The 19,581-nt window shown below is 36.8% G+C and overlaps 1 protein-coding gene and 1 non-coding gene across 3 annotated transcripts; one reads left to right on the forward strand and one right to left on the reverse strand.

The window, feature by feature from the left end:
* The first annotated feature begins 959 nt into the window (after window positions 1-959).
* On the forward strand, window positions 960-1,066 carry LOC142164480 (small nucleolar RNA R71). The gene has a single exon (XR_012695248.1). It is a non-coding gene; the product is annotated as a small nucleolar RNA R71 (small nucleolar RNA).
* Window positions 1,067-5,124: 4,058 nt separating this feature from the next.
* Window positions 5,125-18,948, reverse strand: LOC107791163 (histone-lysine N-methyltransferase ASHR3-like). Of its 2 annotated transcripts, XM_016613172.2 has the most exons (11): window positions 18,521-18,948; window positions 15,648-15,794; window positions 15,016-15,180; window positions 14,127-14,153; window positions 12,350-12,467; window positions 12,145-12,241; window positions 11,431-11,524; window positions 11,229-11,307; window positions 6,946-7,117; window positions 5,987-6,067; window positions 5,125-5,496 (listed from the first exon to the last, which is right to left on the reverse strand). In XM_016613172.2, exons 1-11 carry the CDS (start codon window positions 18,821-18,823, stop codon window positions 5,328-5,330), a joined length of 1,452 nt encoding a protein of 483 aa, XP_016468658.1. In that variant the 5' UTR covers window positions 18,824-18,948; the 3' UTR covers window positions 5,125-5,327. The 2 variants fall into 2 exon arrangements, with proteins under 2 accessions (XP_016468658.1, XP_016468660.1); XM_016613174.2 differs by lacking the exon at window positions 14,127-14,153.
* Between the last annotated feature and the right edge of the window lie 633 nt (window positions 18,949-19,581).

Here is a 19,581-nt window from a genome sequence, read left to right on the forward strand (position 1 = left end):
GTGGTGGCATCGCAACCAATGGTAGGGGTTGCTTAGCCACCGCCTCTTTAGCGGGCTTCTCTGACTCCTTCGATTTTTCTAATTCTAACAATATAGTAGCCGGCTTCTCATTAAAGGTCACTTGTTTTCTCTTTTTCGATTGGACTTCTTCTAACTGTCTCCCATTCCTCAATAATAGAGCATTAATTGATGCCATAGGATTAGCCTCAGTGTCACTGGGAAGTGCTCCAATTGGTCGAGTATTTTGGGAACTGGCAAGTTGTCCCATTTGTCGCTCCAAATTTCTCATTGATGCGGCTTGGGCCTACTGGTCAGCCATCACTTTCTTCATCATCTCTGTTGTGTGGGCTTGCTGCTCAGCCATTAATTTCTTCATCCCTTCCTCAATTTGACTTGTTGAGTTTGCATATTGCTCATCTTGAGGTGGTCTATAGTGTTATTGAGGTACTTGTGGTCGGTATTGATTCTGAGCACCTTGGTTTCCACCCCAAGAGAAGTTTGGGTGGTTCCTCCAGTTGGGATTGTAAGTGCTCCCATACTGGTTTGTCTGGCCCCTATTTGCATTACCCACAATACAGATAGACTTTGGATTAATTGAGCATAAGTCGCGCGTATGACCCTCTCCACATACTTCACAAAACAATTGAACCAGTTGCACTGGCTGAGCTTGTTGCTTGTTAATAACCAAGGTCATCTGATTGACTTGGTTGGTCAATGTGGAAAGCTGCGCTGATAACGCCGAGACAACATCTAACTCGAGAACCCCTGCAGATTTTTGCATTATATGTATGCCCATCTCTCCATGCCAATCAGGATTGCTTTTGGAGAATTTGTTCAATAACGCATATATCTCATCAAAGCTTTCCTCCAACACTTGGCCGCCAGCTGCAGCGTCCACCACAATCTTTGTCTTAGTATGTAGACCTTCTATGAAAGTGTGAGCTAACACTTCATTTGTCTAATTATGATAAGGACAGTCTCAGAGCAGCCCCTTAAACCTCTCCCAAGCTGAGTATAAAGACTCTCTCGCTTTCTGTTTGAAGGCGACTATCTCACTTCTGATCTTTGCAGTTTTGCCCGGAGGGAAGAACCTTGCCATATCATTTCATGATGTAATAGAATTAGTTGGTTCTGCCTTCAGCCATCGCTTTGCTTCGCCCAACAGAGAGAATGAGAAAAGTGTGAGCCTCACATAGTCTGGAGTGACCCTGTTAGTGGTATAAGTATCCCTAATCTCCAAGAAGTTTAGGATATGCTGTTGTGGATCCTCATGTGGAAGACCCATAAACTGCCCATTCGCATGAAGTAACTGGATCATGCTATGTTTTAGCTCAAAGTGCCCAGTGATTCTAGGCTTCATAATGTTGGAGGTGACATTAGCAATGTTGGGCATCGCCACCTCCTAAACAACCATATGTTTCTCCTCTGCCATGTTCACAGGAAATTGAACAAGTGCCTGAAGATTATTTGTATCCCTTGCTTCCCTCAACCTCCTATAAAATGTTCTCTCAGGTTTGGGGTCAAAGCCTTGAAGTTTGTCCTGGCTTCTGATCTTGAGCATTCAATCAAAGTTCCTGAGATCAGAGCAACAATCAAGTAATGTTAGACTTGATGAAATAAACAATGAAAGCAAAAACTAGAAAGTAGTCAATATTCAAGTTCCCGGCAACGGCGCCAAAAACTTGTTGCTCCCAAATGCACACGCAAGTATACGTGGTCATACAAGTAATAGAATAATAAGTCGAGTATAGAACCCACAGAGACTTGTATCAACTACCCACTATATTCACCAAAGATTGCAATTCAGTCGAGCCAAATCAAGTTTAAGAGTTTAATTATACTAAACTATAATTCTAAGTAGTAACTAAATTATCAAGCAGTAAAATTGTTGTTGTGTATTTAGTAGAGACAAATATTCCATGGTTGTGATCGATCCATCAATCCAATTGTGTTATAATTAACTCTCTCTTTCATATAATTCACTCATGGTTGCTAATTAATCGAACAATTGCTCTCATAGCCTTCTCTCGAAGTACTACTCGCCTATTCAAAATAGATTAATGCCTATATTCCTATGAAATCAATCTATTAAGAATGCATTAAGATTACGATATTTAATTAAGCGTCATGACTATGTATATTCCTATCTTAACCACAAATTCGCTCCCCCCCCCCCTAAGAGTTAAGATCATGCTCTCTTCAATTCTTCTCTAATCTAAATATGGCTTTCCCAAGCATAGCATAGATAGTAAATAGAACCTAACTGTTGGCCAGACAATTAAGCAATTAATCACAGAATTGAAGAAACAACCATATATTAGTGAATTATAATCAAGGTTAAGTCAACGTTAAACAACAATATTCATGGCTAAATCACAACCCCAGAACTATGGGTTTTAGCCACTTATGATAGTACCAAACAAATTCATAAGTGTTGGATAATTGAAAATACTGAGAAAAGATGAAGAAAACTGAGATCTCTTCGCTCCCAAATGTTTCTCGTGTGTATTCTCCCTTCAAAGTGGCGTCTCCCCTCCAAAAATAGGCTTAGTCTTGTTTTTATACGTGTTGGGTAGGTCTAGGGCCGAAATAACCTTGTCCTGGGCAAAGTTGGACAATATCACGTCACCAGCGTCCAACCCAATGCCCCGCGCTGGCCCTGACGCTAACTTATTGAGCTTTCCGCCTCTAGCGCCACAGGTGGCGTGGAGCGCTGAAAATCCAACTTTTTCCGTTTTCCTCCGTTTTGGCTCTAATCTCGCACCTTTCGCCCCCAAATGCTTCCGGATGGTTCCTACACATAAAAACACCTCAAATTAATATAAATCAACACATTTTACATCCGAAATCCATGAAACACGAGTAAAATATGAGGCCGTATACACATAAATATATATACTTTAAGCTAAATATCAGTCTCCTCCAACTATTCTCACTCGGGTCTTGGCTCTCTCATACATGTCCTCAATCGCTAATGTATGTTACAGATACACCTCTAGACTCCAAGCATCTCTATAAGATCTCCCTATGAACTTTGTTGTATGCCTTTTCTAGGTCAATAAATACCATATTTAAGTCTCTTTTTTCTATCCCTATACTGCTTCAACAATCTCCTTAAAAGATGAATAGCTTCTATAGTTGATCCCCCGTCATGAATTCGAATTGCTCTCGGAAATAGACACATCCCTCATCATCCTCATCTCGATCACTCTCTCCTAAACTTCATAGTGTGACTTTAGCAGTATGATGCTTCTGTAGCAGTTGGAGTGATAATCAAACAAGCAACTCAAGATGTCTTAAGCAAAGGTACAATGAAGACCAAATTAACAAAGAGATTAGAGAAGCTGGATTTCTATCCATAGAACAGCAGCTTAGATAACATAGCTATAGTATTTGGGTTTGAGTTACTGACAGATAGTTTTGGTGCTTACTAAAGTTGGGATCTTTGTCCAATCTTCAATTCTTTGTTTGTTCTATACATATTTAACTCTTGGTAATAAAATCTTTAAATTCCATAAGAAAAAGACTTGCTAAGATGTTAAAGGAGAAATATTAAAGGTGACAATTTTCTATTTGCTAATATTTTTGGTCTACATAAAATAACAAGAAATCCCTTGCATTAAGCAATCACCACGCGTAATGATTGACCATATAACAATTCTTACATTATTATTTATCGTGCAAATATCCCTTTTAATCACTATAACTATTTTGTAAACCAAATAATCCCTCCTATATGTAAGATGTAGACCACTATACAACCTAAATGGAATAGTCTCGGATCACCCAAAACTTTAACGTTATACTTGGGCAGCCCGGTACGCAAAGCATCCCGTATTCATGCAGGATCCGAGAAAGAGTCTCACCCCCAGTGTTGTGAAGAGCGTGAAGCAAGGAAAAGCGACAAGCCCCTTTTCTCTTAAAGCGAGAAGCGAACTGCTCGCTTTTTTGAAGTGAAGCGAAATTTTTTAAAAAAATATTAAAATAAATACTGCATAGTATATGAAGAAGGACAGTATAACTGAAACGAAAAAATGACAGCATTTCAATCTTTTTAAGAAGAAGGGGACGCTGAAACAGTGGAGGAGGAAGAGGAAGAAGAAATCACATACCTCGGAGAAAAACTGAAGGGGAAAAAATCGCCAGTTTTGGACGTTGAAATAGTGAAGGAGTAGGAGGAGGAGGAAGAAGAAATCACATACCTCAGAGAAAAACTGAAGGGGAAAAAAATCGCCAGTTTTGGACGTTGAAATAGTGAAGGAGTAGGAGGAGGAGGAAGAAGAAATCACATACCTGGGACCAAACTTGATGGTCTTGAAGTTGAAAAATGTAGAAAACTTGAACCCTAGGTCTCCTCTTTCTTTCTCTATTGTTGTTGCTCGATGGTGTTTTAAAAAAAGATAGCTTTGTTAATTAAATACGTTGGCAGCCCAGTTATAAAGAGAAGCGCTCACTTCTTACGCTTCGCATTGCTTCATCGCTTCTCGCTTTTTAGGGGAAGCGAGCGCTTCTGTAAATCTGCTACGCTTACTCTACTCTTCCTTTTTCATAGAGTCGAGCCTTATTTACTGGTTATTATTTCTGCTTTCCATCTACGCATTGGTTCTTGTGATGTTATTATTTCTATGGTTTTTTGTTGATGGTACTGATATATTCTTTTCGTCTTCTTGAGCCGAGGGTCTACCGAAAACCTCTACCCCTCGAGGTAGAGGTAAGGTCTCCGTACCCACTATCCTGCCCAGACGCCACTTGTAAGATTTTACTGGTCGTTCTCATTGTTGTTGTTATTGTTCAGCTAACAGAAGCGCCAGATACCTCGCCTCGCTTTGCTTCTCGCTTTAAGCAAGGGAGCGCTCGCTTTTTACAACCCTGCTCACCCCAAGGGGTGTGATGTAGACAACCTACCCTAATGCAAGTATTAGTAGCTGCTTCTACGATCGAACTCATAACTTATAGGTCAACACGAAGATAACTTTACTATTCCTGCAAGACTTCCCTTCTTCAACGTTTTACTCATGCAATAAAAAAAGAAGGCACCAGAAAATCATACATATCCAGTTAGAATTGAAAGAAGGCAAAGAAATGAAAAAATATACATCTTTTACAATGAGGATTCTAGCACAATTCAGAAGAATGAGAGAATCAATGCTCAAATAACTATGTTGAAAAAGGGTGTATAACAGTATAAATCAATGTATCTGTGGCCAATGTAACAGCTTCATACAACAAAACCATTGTTCCTTTCTTCCTTTTTTTTTCAGTTTTGGTTTATTGCATTTAGTGGAAACAGCAAAATACAAAAACAAATGACCAAATAAAAGAATTGGCTAACACGTATTCAATTTAATGATCGCTAGGCAAGACGTAGATGTTCTCCTGCGTTTCGTACCCCAACAGATGTCCAGTGTAGTCACAATTTTCTTTTTGCTACCCAGATAGCCTTGACAATTTGAAGCTCCACAATTGCACTTTACTTCTGGTCCAAACTGCACAAATCTGCATATAAGAACAAATCAGATCTCTTATTCGGATTGAAAAGCAGAATGTATGTTGCAGATTGAGCTAATTAGCCGAATGCACATGTTGTGAAGTGTAATTCTTAAAATTAATACTATATACTACTTGGAAACATGAACATGACATTGTCTGCCTCATGTTGTGCGTTAGGACTATAAGAAAATACTACCACAACTTTGGTGAAATAAAACGATAAATCAAACAAAATCACATATGACATAACCGGAAGCTTCCTCTATGAAATTTACAAACACGCCACATATCACAGAAAATGATATGGCCAAATAGTCTTTGGATAAACAGGAGATTTCTTCATTGCCACTTAGCTCATACGAATCAAATCAACATATATTATTATGTATAACGACACAAGGTTAAAAGATAACTTGGAGGTATCGCCAAACATTAGATAGACAAGAAGAATACAAGAACCTAAAAATAGCTTTACCACAAACAAAAAGAAGCATACCTGTAATCATAGGTCAGAGGTTCTCCTACTTCAATGGATTGAGCAGCAAAGACACCAACTCGAGTCTCACCTTCAACCTGCCTTTAATAGGCAATAAAAGTAAAACCATTATAATGTTGATCACGACACACAATGAGCATAAAGGAAGAATCAAATATGTCAGACTGTAACACTTGCAACCTAAGAAATGATAAATCTGTGACTATCAAAAGAACGGGAAAAAAGTATATATATGTGGGAATTACTATATAGGAAAAATAAAATCCATGCCATTCTATCCGTATGTCTATTCATTACCAATTCCTAAACAAGATTGGATGTTAGATATGGCGAGAAGACTTGGTAGAAACTAAACACTAACAGATGAGGGCATCCCAAACAATTTCCACTAACCAACAGAGATCAGATGCCTATAGAAGGAAGCCATCACATCATCTGAAAAATGCCATAGTTCAGCATTCAATGTGTCATAACTCGTAAGAACCTAGATTGGCAACATGCACATAAATTGAATGACTGTTATTCCTGGGATTTCGGCTGGTCTAATATTAACTTCCCCTTTAGTTGGAAGTGTAACAGTGTAGAATGAATAACTTCGATAATTTCCTCTAGCATTCAATTATAAAGGAATAAATCGTAAAACCGGACAAAAATTAGAAGAGCCTATATTACTTTGAAAGCATGACATCACAAATAACATCCATGTACCTATTCTTTAGCGTGGTTTAAGGGCTATGTTCATCTAACTTAAAAAAAGTGGAGGTCTGGAATGTTAGTATTTGATTATATCCTTTGCAAAATTCACGTTGATGTTTCATTTCAAAATTCACAGCTCTAGTCTGATCCAGGAAGATGTCAATGGAGTAAGTTAACTCATGTCAAATATCACTAGCATCAGATCTCAAATAGTAATCAAAACAGCTGAAAAAGGGATACGCTATTAGAAGAAGTTAACTAACCATTTTTCCAGTTTGCAATTAGGATCACAGCTATGGTTGAGAAAGCGAGACAAGTTTCCTTTGAACGTTGCATCAATTGTGAAATCTTTCCGTAATTCACACATGTAGAAATTTTTCACTCCTTTATATTTCATATCCCACAGCCTTTTCTCGCACAAGGCATCATCAATAACTGAAACAAAACAAAAAAAATAGGCTTACCAATTTATAAGCATAACATGCTTGCTAAAAACAAAAACAAAATGTTTCAACATTTAATGAAATACATAATGAATGCACATAAATGGGTCACAAAAGAAAATTTAGATGCAAAAGAGTTTGACATTTCTGTATTCGAATTAACTAGCAGAAGTCCTCTGCTTTACATTGTACATTTCAGGTAGATGAGCCTGCTGAGCTGTACAAGGAATCGTGGATGACACAATAGTAAGAAAACAAGTAGATTTTAAAATGTCAAATAGACCCTTGGGATTCAAGAAAAGGATTTACATTTAATACCTTTCATATGGTATATTCTATTTGTTTTATTTATAAAGGTAAATCTAATTATGATAATTGAGAATTCCCGGCATACGAGATGCATAAAAAAGTAGGGAATCCTAAATCACAATATGATTCTCTTCGAAGACCATCTAGACATCTATATTGGCTGTAGTATGTTTAATGCATAAAAATATGTGGCATAGGTTCTTAATATTTGGAGTAAACCCAAACATTGGCAGGGGGAGGTGGGGCACTGGTTTATAGTAGTTTAAGGGACTTCTGTTCCAAAATTTGGTTTGTCAAATGCTAGGGAGTATATGAGTTTCGATTAGTGAGTGTGAGCAATCCAAAATTGTATAACCTCTTTTCAAACATAAGACTGAGATGCTGAAAAGCATCTAAGAATCCCAATGCTTTAGTCAAAAGTGTAACAGGTAATAATTTCAGTTATCAGCTAATGCCCTGAAGATCAGATCCTATAAAACATTTCAAACAAAAGTAGGTTTCCGAAAAAAGAAAATGCAGGAGGCTTTTGACATCACCTACGGTTGTTAGGATCAGACGAACCATTTCATCTTAAATTTATCTTTTAATACTCATTATTTTATACATAACATTTTATGTTCTTAATAGGTGTGACAAGATATAATCAGACAAGGAGAGATGAAGTGGCTATTTTGATGAATTGTTCAACTCGAACCACGAGAAATAACTTTATCAATCTCCATACATTTGTGTACGATAGATATCTTAGCTGCACTCGTAGAATCAGGCTGACAGAAGTAAAGAATGCCATGAACAATATGAGGATTAGGAAAGCTGTGGTGCATATGGTATCCCCATAGAGGTCTGGAAGTGTTTGGGAAGGCTGGAGTAGGATGGCTTGCCAAAATATTTAACGTTTCACAGAAAAGTGGTAGGATGTCTGGCGAGTGGAGAAAGAGTACTCAGATAGGATATATAAAAACAAAGAAGATATTCAAAGTTGTACAAACTATCGTGGCATTTATGAGACATATGATGAAACTTCGGGAAGAGTCATAGAGCGTAAATTTAGAGATATTACACGAGTAAAGAGAACCAGTTTGAATTTATGCATGATGGATCCACAACAGAATCTATATTTTTTGCTGAGAAGATCGATGAAATTATTCGCGAGAGAAGAAAGAACTATATATGGTGTTTATTGACTTAGAGAAAGTATAAGACAAAGTACCAAGAATGGTCATTTGGTGGGTGCTGGAGAAGAAAGGAAATCATATTATATATATAGTACCATAAAGGATGTGTAAAGGAATTGTCACTGTTGTGAGAATAGTAGTAGAGTTTTCCATGATTGTAAGTTTACACTAAGGATCGACATTGACCGCGTATTAATTTATCCTAGTTATGGATGAGCAAACTAACACTATACAGGATGAAATGTCGTGGTGTATGCTATTTGCTCACAGTATCATGCTAATTGATGAAACCAACGAGGGCATCAACCAAAAGGTTGAACTGTGAAAAAGCACTCTAGAGAGTAAGAACTTAGGATAAATGAAGTAGAACTGCATATACGCGCTGCAAGTTTTGTCAGCAAAAGAAAAGTGAAGTTGAGGTGAGATTAGACAGGATTGCATTACGTAAATACAAACAATTTAGATATCTAGGCTCGATGCTCCAGGAGAATGGTATGATAGATGAAGATATTACACATAGAATCAAAATAGGGTGGTTGAAATGGTCAAAAGTTACCATGCCAAAGCAACTTGGTGGACTAGGTATCAGGGACCTCAACATACATAACAGTGCATGCTTATGAAGTGGCTATGGAGATATTGTCAAGAAGGGAATACGCTATGGAAACAGGTGGTAACTGCAATTCATGGATCTCAAAGCCACTGATGCACCAATCTGTCAAGAAGACCATATGGAGTTGGGCCTTGGAAATTTATCAGGAAACTTTGGAATGAATTCTCTATGAATACCTATTTCAAGTTAGGAAATGGCATCAACATCAGGTTTTGGAAGGATAGATGGTTACAAGGGACTGTCCTAATGAATGAATTCTCAGACCTCTACCAGATAGCTAATGATCAAGATTCCTCTATCTCTCAGAATTGGCAAGACAATTGCTGGCAAATCCAATTCAGAAGGGACTTCCAAGACTGGGAAATTCCACAGTTGTTGAGTCTCCTGGCTAAATTAGAGGGATACTCAGTCAACCACAACATTGCTGACAATATTAAGTGGATGGATGGCCTCTACTCAGTAAAAGCAGGGTACTCTCATTTATGCTCAACTAATGAAATCATTGATAGATGGCCTTGGAAGTACATCTGGAAGACAAGTCTTCCCCCAAAGATCATTTGCTTCAGCTGGATAGCCCTTAATGAATCTTGTTTAACACAGGACAACCTTAACAGAAGATGTATGCCAATTGTTAACAGATGTTTTATGTGCTGGCAACATTCAGAGTCCAACAAACACCTTTTGCTACATTGCTCAGTTGCCTCAGACATATGGTGCATGTTTCTTTCTATCTTTGATCTCAGTTGGGTCATGCCACTAAGCATCAGAGAAGTCTATGAATTCTGGTCTGGTTGGAAAGTTGATAGAGTCATCAGGAAAGTCTGGCAGATGATCCCTGCTTGTATCTTTTGGTGTGTCTGGACAGAAAGGAATCGCAGATGTTTTGATGGGATATCAACTCCAACACACACACTTAAAGCTAGATGTCTCCTTTGGTTATTTAGTTGGCAGTATTTAGCCCCTGTAGATTGCCATATTAACTTTTTGGATTTTGTCAGCTCTTTTGCTTTAGCCTAGTATTTCTTTTCTTTTTTGTATCAAAGCTGACTCTTTCCCCCTCTTGTACTTCTTGCATCTTCTTGATGGCTTTTTCTATAAAACTCATTACTTCATCAAAAAAAAGGGTGGTTGAAATGGAGAAGTGTTATATGATAGAAGGATACCTACCTAAGTGAAAGGCATGCCCTACTAAGAAGTTATAAGACCAGCAATGTTATATGGGAGTGAATATTGTGCCACTATAATTCACATATCCACAAGAAAAAAATGTGTCTCAGGGATGCGGGCAGCGGGTACTAAAATGGATGTGTGGTCATATAAATTAGGATAAGATTTAAAAACCATATTTGACAGGAGCAACTAGCCCACGTGGAGGATAAAGGGGTCGCATGAGATAGTTTGGGCATATCCTGCGTTGATTTCCAAATGTACCGATCCATAGGTGTAAAACCATAGTGAGTAGTGCTAAAAGAGAACAAGGTAGACCTAAAATCATATGGAAGGAAATTGTATCAAAGGATCTACTTTCTCTTGGAATCCATACAGACCTAGCAAAAAATGAGGTACAATGCAATATCAATTAGTTAGGACTTGGGACTATGTTTTGGTCATCTTTTTTACAGTGTACTTTACGTTCAATGGTTTTTTAGTCTTTTCGCCCCGTCAGAGATTTATATGTCAGAGATTTTTACGTGTATATTTGTAAAATATACAAATATATTACCTTTTCAGAACATGCAGAGCACTTTTAGTACTTTATTTTTATGTTTATTTTAATCCAAGATGAGCTTAAACAAAGTGACATGATGAGTGAGGTTTCATATAGTCGACCCAAACTTGTTTTAGATTGAGGCGTAGTTGTTGTAGAGCATAACATTTTATGGGTAGGAATGGTTGAAAGATGTTATAATCACAACATTCAGTTACGTAAATAGTGACTTGTGAATCCATGAAATGTACTGAGAAAAGTATCTAAGAGTTGACAGCTTCACTTGTAAAATAATCACCTTCACCGATGTACTCAATTATGAAGTCACCTTTCTTTATGGATTCAGCTGCTACTACCCCCCAACCACAAAGTTCTGTCTGTGACATAGAAAAGAATCAGCCACAATAATGCATGAAGATATTCTACCGCTTTTAATAAACATGATAATCAAAACCACAAGCTGGGTTTTAAATAAACTTGAGTATCAAAACATGAGTCACCTTGACAACTTTTATCTTTTTCTCTCTCCGAAAAGGTCTGTTTGAGCACATATCAGAGCAACGGCACGCCTTCGAACAACTTATGCATTGAACCCTATTAAGTCACAATTTAACTGTCAAGAAAGCTCCTTATATATATATGTATATGTGTGTGTGAGAGAGAGAGAGAGAGATCTTCAAATGGAAGACTAATATACTGCATTCGGTTTGGCAAACATTTTCAGATAAACCAACTTTGCAGCTACTGGAACCCTATTCCCACTAAAAGTATCCAACATGCTGGACAAGGAAAGACTGTACATAACGAACAGACCACAATGTAGAAAATGCAGCAGTAAACTGAAGAACTACTCCCTTCAATTGTTGTATAAAATAGCTTGACTTGCCTATTAACTTTGCAACATGCAAAAGATATTATGCCCAGAATGCAAAAATGACAATATCCAGAACATAAGATTCAGAAAATTCTTTTCAACCTTTTTTCGGGGGTTTAATATTTTATCATTAGAACCTTTCCGATACAGGACCTTATCCTGCAACTGAGACACTTATGCACAAACAATACTTTCTCTAAGTTGCATCAGAAAATAAATCATCACTCCCTAGGATTCACATCAGGAATCATAGCACCAATACTTGCATTTTGACATGGAATATGAGAAACATCCAGTGTGACGAGAACAGATTAGAAAACCATGCAACGGTTGGCACTACCTGCAAACACAATTGTCCGAACATTCTGTAGATCTGCAGTTTGTGCACCCAATATCAGCATTAATGCCATCACGTTTTTTCTTAATGAGGTAGACATCTAATTCAGTTAAGGTTTGGCTGCATAGTATTACTTTTCCTGTTGACAAACTAACTTGGTGAATAGTACTACTATTTCTTAATGAGGTAGACATCATTCAAAGGATACTTCTCTTGATATGCACGTATGGTGGTGGTTCAAATCTGTTTTCAATCATGTCTTTCCAATTTATGTCAATCTTGAACTCCTCCTCCATGTATGGTAAAGGCAAATGATTGAATATCTCCTGTAATTTAAGGTTAAAATAAGTAAATCTGATAAGGATTCCAAACTGAAGAAAAGAAAACACTATTCAGAATCTTCTCGAAACAACTAAGTCCCAGGGTTCTTAAAACCGTGAGATCTTTAACATTTATGAGAAATAAATGAGAAAGTGACAATCTATCCATCAATATTTTGAGAACTCTAGATTCTCTGAGTATCTAAAAGAACTAATTGAGCTTATGCCTCTAAAAGTTTTGCTTCAAACATTGAATGATATAGCTATATTGAGAAAGTCAAATAGATGGTAGTGAACTAATGGGAAATAGGAAATAGTATGATTTTATTACCAATTATATAACAAAAAAGAAAGGGGTGGAATGGAGTTAGATGGAGGTGCTGTAAAAAAGTGCATTGTGTGGGGGACAAGGTACAAAGACCCTATGTTACTCGGACTCTCCAAAAATGTTGTCGCACCCGTGTCTGATCCTCCAAAAATGCACTACTTTTAGAGGATTCGACACGCACCCATCAGCATTTTTGAAGAGTCCGACAACATAGCAAAGACCATATGGATTCATTCTTTGATTCACTACTAAGAGAGTATGAGTTATGATGTGATGGATGGCCTAAAGTATTTCTACCACGTGGGCTCCATCAAGGAGGAGTTATAACTCTTCATTTATTGTCCTTACCCAAAAGAAGAGTGGTGCTGAAGGACATAGGACTTAGGCCTACTGGTTTGGCAGATAATTTAATAATACATGTGCTCACAAAGAGTAAAATAGGTAATGGCTAAGCTTACCTTCACATTTCATAATTTATTTGTGGATAAAAGCAAATTCTTGATGCAGTTCTAATAGCAAATGGTGTTGTTTGCTTAAAGAGTATGAAGAAGGACTGGTCCAATCACATGTATAGACCCTTGTATTTTTGCTGTTCAATATTTCATTAGATGTTTCAGTAGAAAATGGATAAAGTAGTGCCGAGTCGGGGGCTATAGAAGATTGTTATCTGGAAAAAAAGAAAAAAAAAACAACTCGGAGAACAGCATTGTGTATATGAGTGTGTAATTTTTTTTTCCTTTGACTTATTTGATATGAAATAGATAGAAAAGTGTTCCAGAATAGTAGACGGATTTCTTGAACCTGCTAGAGGGCAGACAGTAGATGTAGTCTTTATGCTCTTTATGTTTTGATCTGCATTCCCTTTGTTATTGTACTACTTGTACCATCTTGGTACCTTCTATCAATAAAATTTTTACTATTTCAAAAAAAGTATAGTAGACAGATCAAAGAAGTATAAAACCGTCTTTTTATTTGATATATATTTTTAGTATAAACTATGCTTTCCTGAGCCGAGGGTCTATTGGAAACAGTCTCTCTATCCTCACAAGGTAGGGGTAAGGTCTGCGTACACACTACCCTCCCCAGGCCCCACGGTATGGGATAATACTGGGTATGTTGTTGTTGTTTTAGTATAAACTATAAAGCGAGCACCTTGTTGTATAGATAATTGAGTTAACTTGGTAAACGAGTGGGGTTGAGCCACATTTTCATGGTTATACTTGTATATTTTTTATGCTGTCTTACTATGCTATTAGTTCAGGGCTTTTTTATCAATGAATGAAAGGCTTTACATCTAATAATCACAAGCAAAAAACATGGTTTAATGAATGTCTAACCTCAAAATTACTCAATGGGGCTTCATGCTGCTTATCAAACAAGATACATCAGTCCTGTCAAGTCATCCAGCCTAATCAATCAAAAATAAAGATCCAGCAGTAGAAACTACTATATATTGGATTATTTTACTTTCCGTTCATAGCTTTCTCAAATACTAAAAGCGTCACAGAGATAACATCACAATAACTTAACTAGAAAAGAACGTGGAATTCTCAATCATCTATATTTCGTTATTGCTCAATGGGGAATAATGGATCACAAAGACGACAACAACAACAACAACAACATACCCAGTAAAATCCCACTAGTAGGGTCTGGAGAGAGTAGAATGTACCCAGACCTTACCCCTACCCTGAAAAGGGTAGAGAGGCTGTTTCAAGGACTCTCAGCTCAACAAGAGAGACAATAATATCAGAAAAGAAGCCAAAAGAAAAGGCATGTAACAACAAAAGATGCCAGAAAGAAAATAACAACAACGAATAAGGGAAAGGACAATAACACAAAACTATGCAACCAACCATGTGAACACAGCATAGACCGCTAACAAACCTAAACAAAACCCTATCAGTCTATTCGGTACAAAGAGGGAAGAACTCTCGACTACCCCCTAGCTCACCACCGTAATGCTCGACCTCCACATGTTCCTATCAAGAGCCATGTCCTCGGGAGGAATAATGGATCACAAGAATAATGAAAAAACACAAACTCTGTCAAATATTGCAGTCTCAAAAAGGAAAAAGTAACATTCACAGAAAAAACATTTAAGACAGTGGTTCCTCAAATGTTTATTCTGCATTACGAATTACGATCACTTCATTATTGTTTTCCAGAAGATGTTCTTATCCAAAAGAAAAAAAATTGTGCTGATGAACAAAAGAAGAGATTGACCTTCTCCAAATGCCAATCGGCAGAATGCTTCCAACAAATTACTCGCCCTGGCTGATCATTCAAATGAACCACGTGCTCTGGAAATGCTGCACACTTATCGTGTGATGCTAGTGGACATCTGATGCACCGCCAGAGATGTATCTTTTTATTACAAACATAACATACCTATTCAAGAAAACATCATATACACACTAGTTATACTGGTCCTCTCAGGACAAGGGCATGGTATTTAACTATTCTATCTTATAGATGGGAAAATGTACAAGAGAAATGATATTAATCTTTTAGTCTACCAGATAGATCATAACTCAGCTCAAAAGTAAAAGTTCCATGGAGGGAACTCCCCCCCCCCCCCCCTTCAATTTTAAGATTAGAGATTTAGTTCTACTGCACAAATCGAAGCAGCAGATACAAGTGGTATACTACATTGGTGAAGCTAAGATCCTAGCATGTTATTAAGGTGAGGCAGGAAATCGCAAAGGTTTAAGAAAGAAAATGTGAAAAGCTAAAACTGTTGTACAAATCAAAGTGACTGAGAGTACATCGTACTAATCAAATCTCGAATCAAACATATTAAGTAAGAAATGTGTTTTATGATCATTCAGCCAAGATGTATACAAAATCCAACTTACATGCTGAGGGCACTTAAATGTTTTGGGAGAAGATAACCCAAGTCTTTCTTTTGCACATTTTAAGTGGAAAACTCCCGTACAATCTCGAACAGAGCATCCTACCTTCTCACCAGGAAAAATTAATCTTTGGCAAACAGAGCACTCAACCTGACAAAACATTACAAACCATTGAAAACAATTGATCAAATATAACATCTAAACAAATGTATGCACTCCTAAAACTTTTAACAGAAAAGGGTAAAAGGCTGCTCTCCTGTGTGAGCTAATTACTTCTCAATCCCACTCATTCAATAGTATGCTACCATACTAAGGCCTCATTTGTTTGCACTTAATGGAGGTCTGAATCTTAATCATTCAGATCTCAGACACTAAGTGCGTTTGTTTTTAAAGTCTGAATCTTAATTATTCAGACCTTAATTAAGTGTGTTTGTTTTTTTAACTTCACAATCACTTAATGGGTCTGAATAGGTCTGTATGATTAAGATCTATAACAGAGACTTAATTTCATTAAGATGTTATCACATATTCATTATTAACTGCCGCCACCACCTACCATTATCAACTACCACCATGTTGCCACCACCACCATACTCAACCACCACCATCACGCGACCATCATCCTCAATCATAGCCGCCACCATTATCGATCATCATCACCCACTATCTCACCACTCCGACCACCATCATTCTCATCCACAATCAACACTCATCCACCTCAACTACCACAAGTAACCACCCCATCAACATCAACAACCACAGTCGGCACTACCCATCATTATAACCTACCACCACCCACCCACCCACCACCATCCTCAATCATAATCGTCACCACTACTAATCACTACTAGATACTAGCATGAACCACCATCATCAACCAAAACTACCACCAACTACTGTCTTTAGTCGACATTCACCCGTTAGCCATCACCACCAACAACTATCATATTTTAAAAAACTATATATTTTATTGATAGAATATTAGATTAGTTAGTATTTCATTTGAATTTTATGTTTATTAATTTTCAAATGAAGATAAATTGTATACATTCAGATGTTAAAAAATCAAACAGTCTTAATTATTTAGTATTAAGATCTTAATATACATCTTAATATATTCAGATGTGTATTCAGATTCAGATGTCTTAATCTTAATACACATCTTAATATTCAGATGTGTATTCAGATTCAGACGTCTTAATCTTAAAAAAAAACAAATGAAGCCTAAATGCAATAATATCATGCATTAAAGAGCACAAGATTAATTATTTTTGCATTAAAGAGCACAAGAGGAATTGCTCTAATGGTAAGCAACCTCCACTTCCAACCAAGAGGTTGTGAGTTCGAATCTCCCCAAGAGCAAGGTGGGAAGTTCTTGGAGGGAAGGATGTCGGGGGGTCTATTTGGAAACAGCCTCTCTACCCCAGGGTAGGGGTAAGGTCTGCGTACACACTACCCTCCCCAGACCCCACTAAGTGGGATTATACTGGGTTGTTGTTGTTATTGTTGTTCTCGATCGCCAATGGGATAAAGATTCTCAAATTCCCTTTGTTACTTTGATGGAGACAAGGTGTAGTCGAGCCATGTTGAGATAAGGTCATGATGTTTGACTCTAGCATTATGAAATGCTAAAAACCAAAAATAGCATAGAGTTCTCTTGGTGCTTTAAGCCGAAAAATAATAAAGTGTGGGTTTCCATAAAAAAAATGCACAAATGAAGAATAAATCAAAGTATACATACATTTATAATTCAAGAACAATTACCAAAACTAGGTTTTTGGGCTTAACTCAACCCCAAAAACTAGCTCATGAGTTGAGGATTGTTCAACAACATGTAAGGAGATAAACAATTTATTCTCCCACGTGCCTAGGTTTTGTCATCTGGAGCATGGACAACATAACATGGAGGCCAACAATGGGTAACTAAGAATTAGAATAGGTTTGGCTATGATACCATGTTAAGAAAATAGACCTTACACCTAAATCAACTCCAGAAGCCAGTACATGAGGCAAGGATTACTCAAAACCATGTAAGGGGAAAACAACTCATTTCATCAACAAAGTGGGATACTTAACTGCAAACACACCACAATTATATGGACAAAGGAATTGCAACAAACCATGATTAAGTGAAATCATTACATATTACTATTGCCCCTTCAAGATAGAGCTTACGAGTAACGACATTGCACACCTTATTGCCCTGGTCCTAAAGTGAACCTCTCTCTATGCGACGTGAAACACTCTACCTATTTCAAACCTAACTTCAAGGAATAAGCATGCTTTAGCAATTTATGATTACTACATTTTCTCCTGACATACTTTAAATTCATTAACAAGTATCATTAGGAAAAAGATAGAAGAAGAAATTTGCCAATTCCAGAGCATGAATAAGGGGCCTTTTTATGACGTGCCAGCTTGCAGGCACCTCAACTAATACCAAGTAACTCTGCACAACAAGACTTAAGCTGGGAAGAAATCACCTAGTTTTTTTGTTTTTCTACATTTTTTATTAGGACAAAATACAAGATAATAAGAAGAATGTATATATCATGGACAATTCCATTTTCAGCTAACATACTTTAAATTCATCAACAATATCATTGAACCTAAGATCTCATAATTCTCGCCTCACTTCATTGACCACTAGGTAACGCTACCAACCTAGACTTAGACAAATGATAAGAAATCGCCTAATGTTATTGCTTTTCTACATTTTTTTAATAAGGAAAAATACAAGATAACAAGAAGAATGTATATCTCATGCAATCCCAAATGGTAATAGTAGAAACCACATAACTACATTTTCTACTGATATACTTTAAATTCAATAACAAGAATCATTAAAAGGAGGAAACTATGAATAGAAAATTTACCAATTTAGGAGCATGAACAAGGAATGGCAAGAAACAATTGTTTTTATCAACACCAGCATTGACTTTCCTCTGAACCCAATCTTTAACATAATCATCCAAACTCTTTTTCGCCACTGACCCACCACCATACTGCCTCAAACCCCTATTTTCAAGTTTCAATTCATCTTCTTTATGCAAAATAGGGAACCCCATTTGGGTATTTGGGTCAGAAACAACAAGAGCCTGGATTTGGCTATCTGATTCACTTGAAATTTCAATATTTGGGTCCAAAAGATTGCCAAAATCAGGCATTTTTAAAACCATAAAGATTGATAATTAAGAGGGTTTTGGTGTGTAGTTTTTGGAGAGAATTGTTTCCATCAGTTGTATGTGTCACTGTGTGACTATGTGTGAGAGATAGAAGAGGGAGAGAGAGAAGGGGGAATGGATTTGGGTGGAAATTTCAGTGGGCGGGAAAAGCTAAATGTTTTTATAAGATTTGGTGAGGGGTAAAAGTGTTAAATTGAAGATTTTTGTGGAGAATAAAAGAAGTTAAATGAAGGGGAATGATTTAAAAAATATAATTTGTCAGTAATTGTTTGGATTACAAGAATTTCTTAGGTGAATTTTTCAAATTAAGTGGGCGTTTGGACATAAGAATTGTGAAATTCCGGAAAAAAATAAAATAAAAAAATCAAGTAAAAATGGTATTTTAAAATTAAAGTTGTGCTTGGATAGGAGCAAATTTGGAGCTATTTTCGATTTTGTGAGTGATTTGAAGTGAAAAATTTTTGAAACATAATTTTTTGGAGTTTTTCAAATTTTTGAAAAATTTTAAAAATTAAACTCTAAGTAAAATTTGAAATTCAGAACCAAACAATAATTCTTAAAAAAAATTTAAAAAAATTGAAATAAATGAATGCCTTTTTATGGCCAAACGAGCACTAAGTACACCTATGTGACCCAAATTTTTGCACTTAATGCTATAGTTAGGTTCCAACTTTGGGATCTTTAACGACCCATTTGGACATCGATTCTTAAATATTTTTTTTAAAAAAATAATTTGGGTGAAGTTTTATTTG

This window comes from Nicotiana tabacum, chromosome 9 (assembly GCF_000715075.1).
Source record: "Nicotiana tabacum cultivar K326 chromosome 9, ASM71507v2, whole genome shotgun sequence".
NCBI classification, from domain to species: domain Eukaryota; kingdom Viridiplantae; phylum Streptophyta; class Magnoliopsida; order Solanales; family Solanaceae; genus Nicotiana; species Nicotiana tabacum.

Excerpts from the sequence above, each read along its gene's own strand:
- LOC107791163 (XM_016613172.2), bottom strand. The coding sequence starts at position 18,823 with ATGGTTTTAAAAATGCCTGATTTTGGCAATCTTTTGGACCCAAATATT. Across the intron at positions 7,118-11,228 it reads AATTGAGTACATCGGTGAAG|TTATTGATGATGCCTTGTGC; the intron begins GTGATTATTTTA and ends GTTTTGTTTCAG. Across the intron at positions 5,497-5,986 it reads CCTCTGACCTATGATTACAG|ATTTGTGCAGTTTGGACCAG; the intron begins GTATGCTTCTTT and ends TCTTATATGCAG.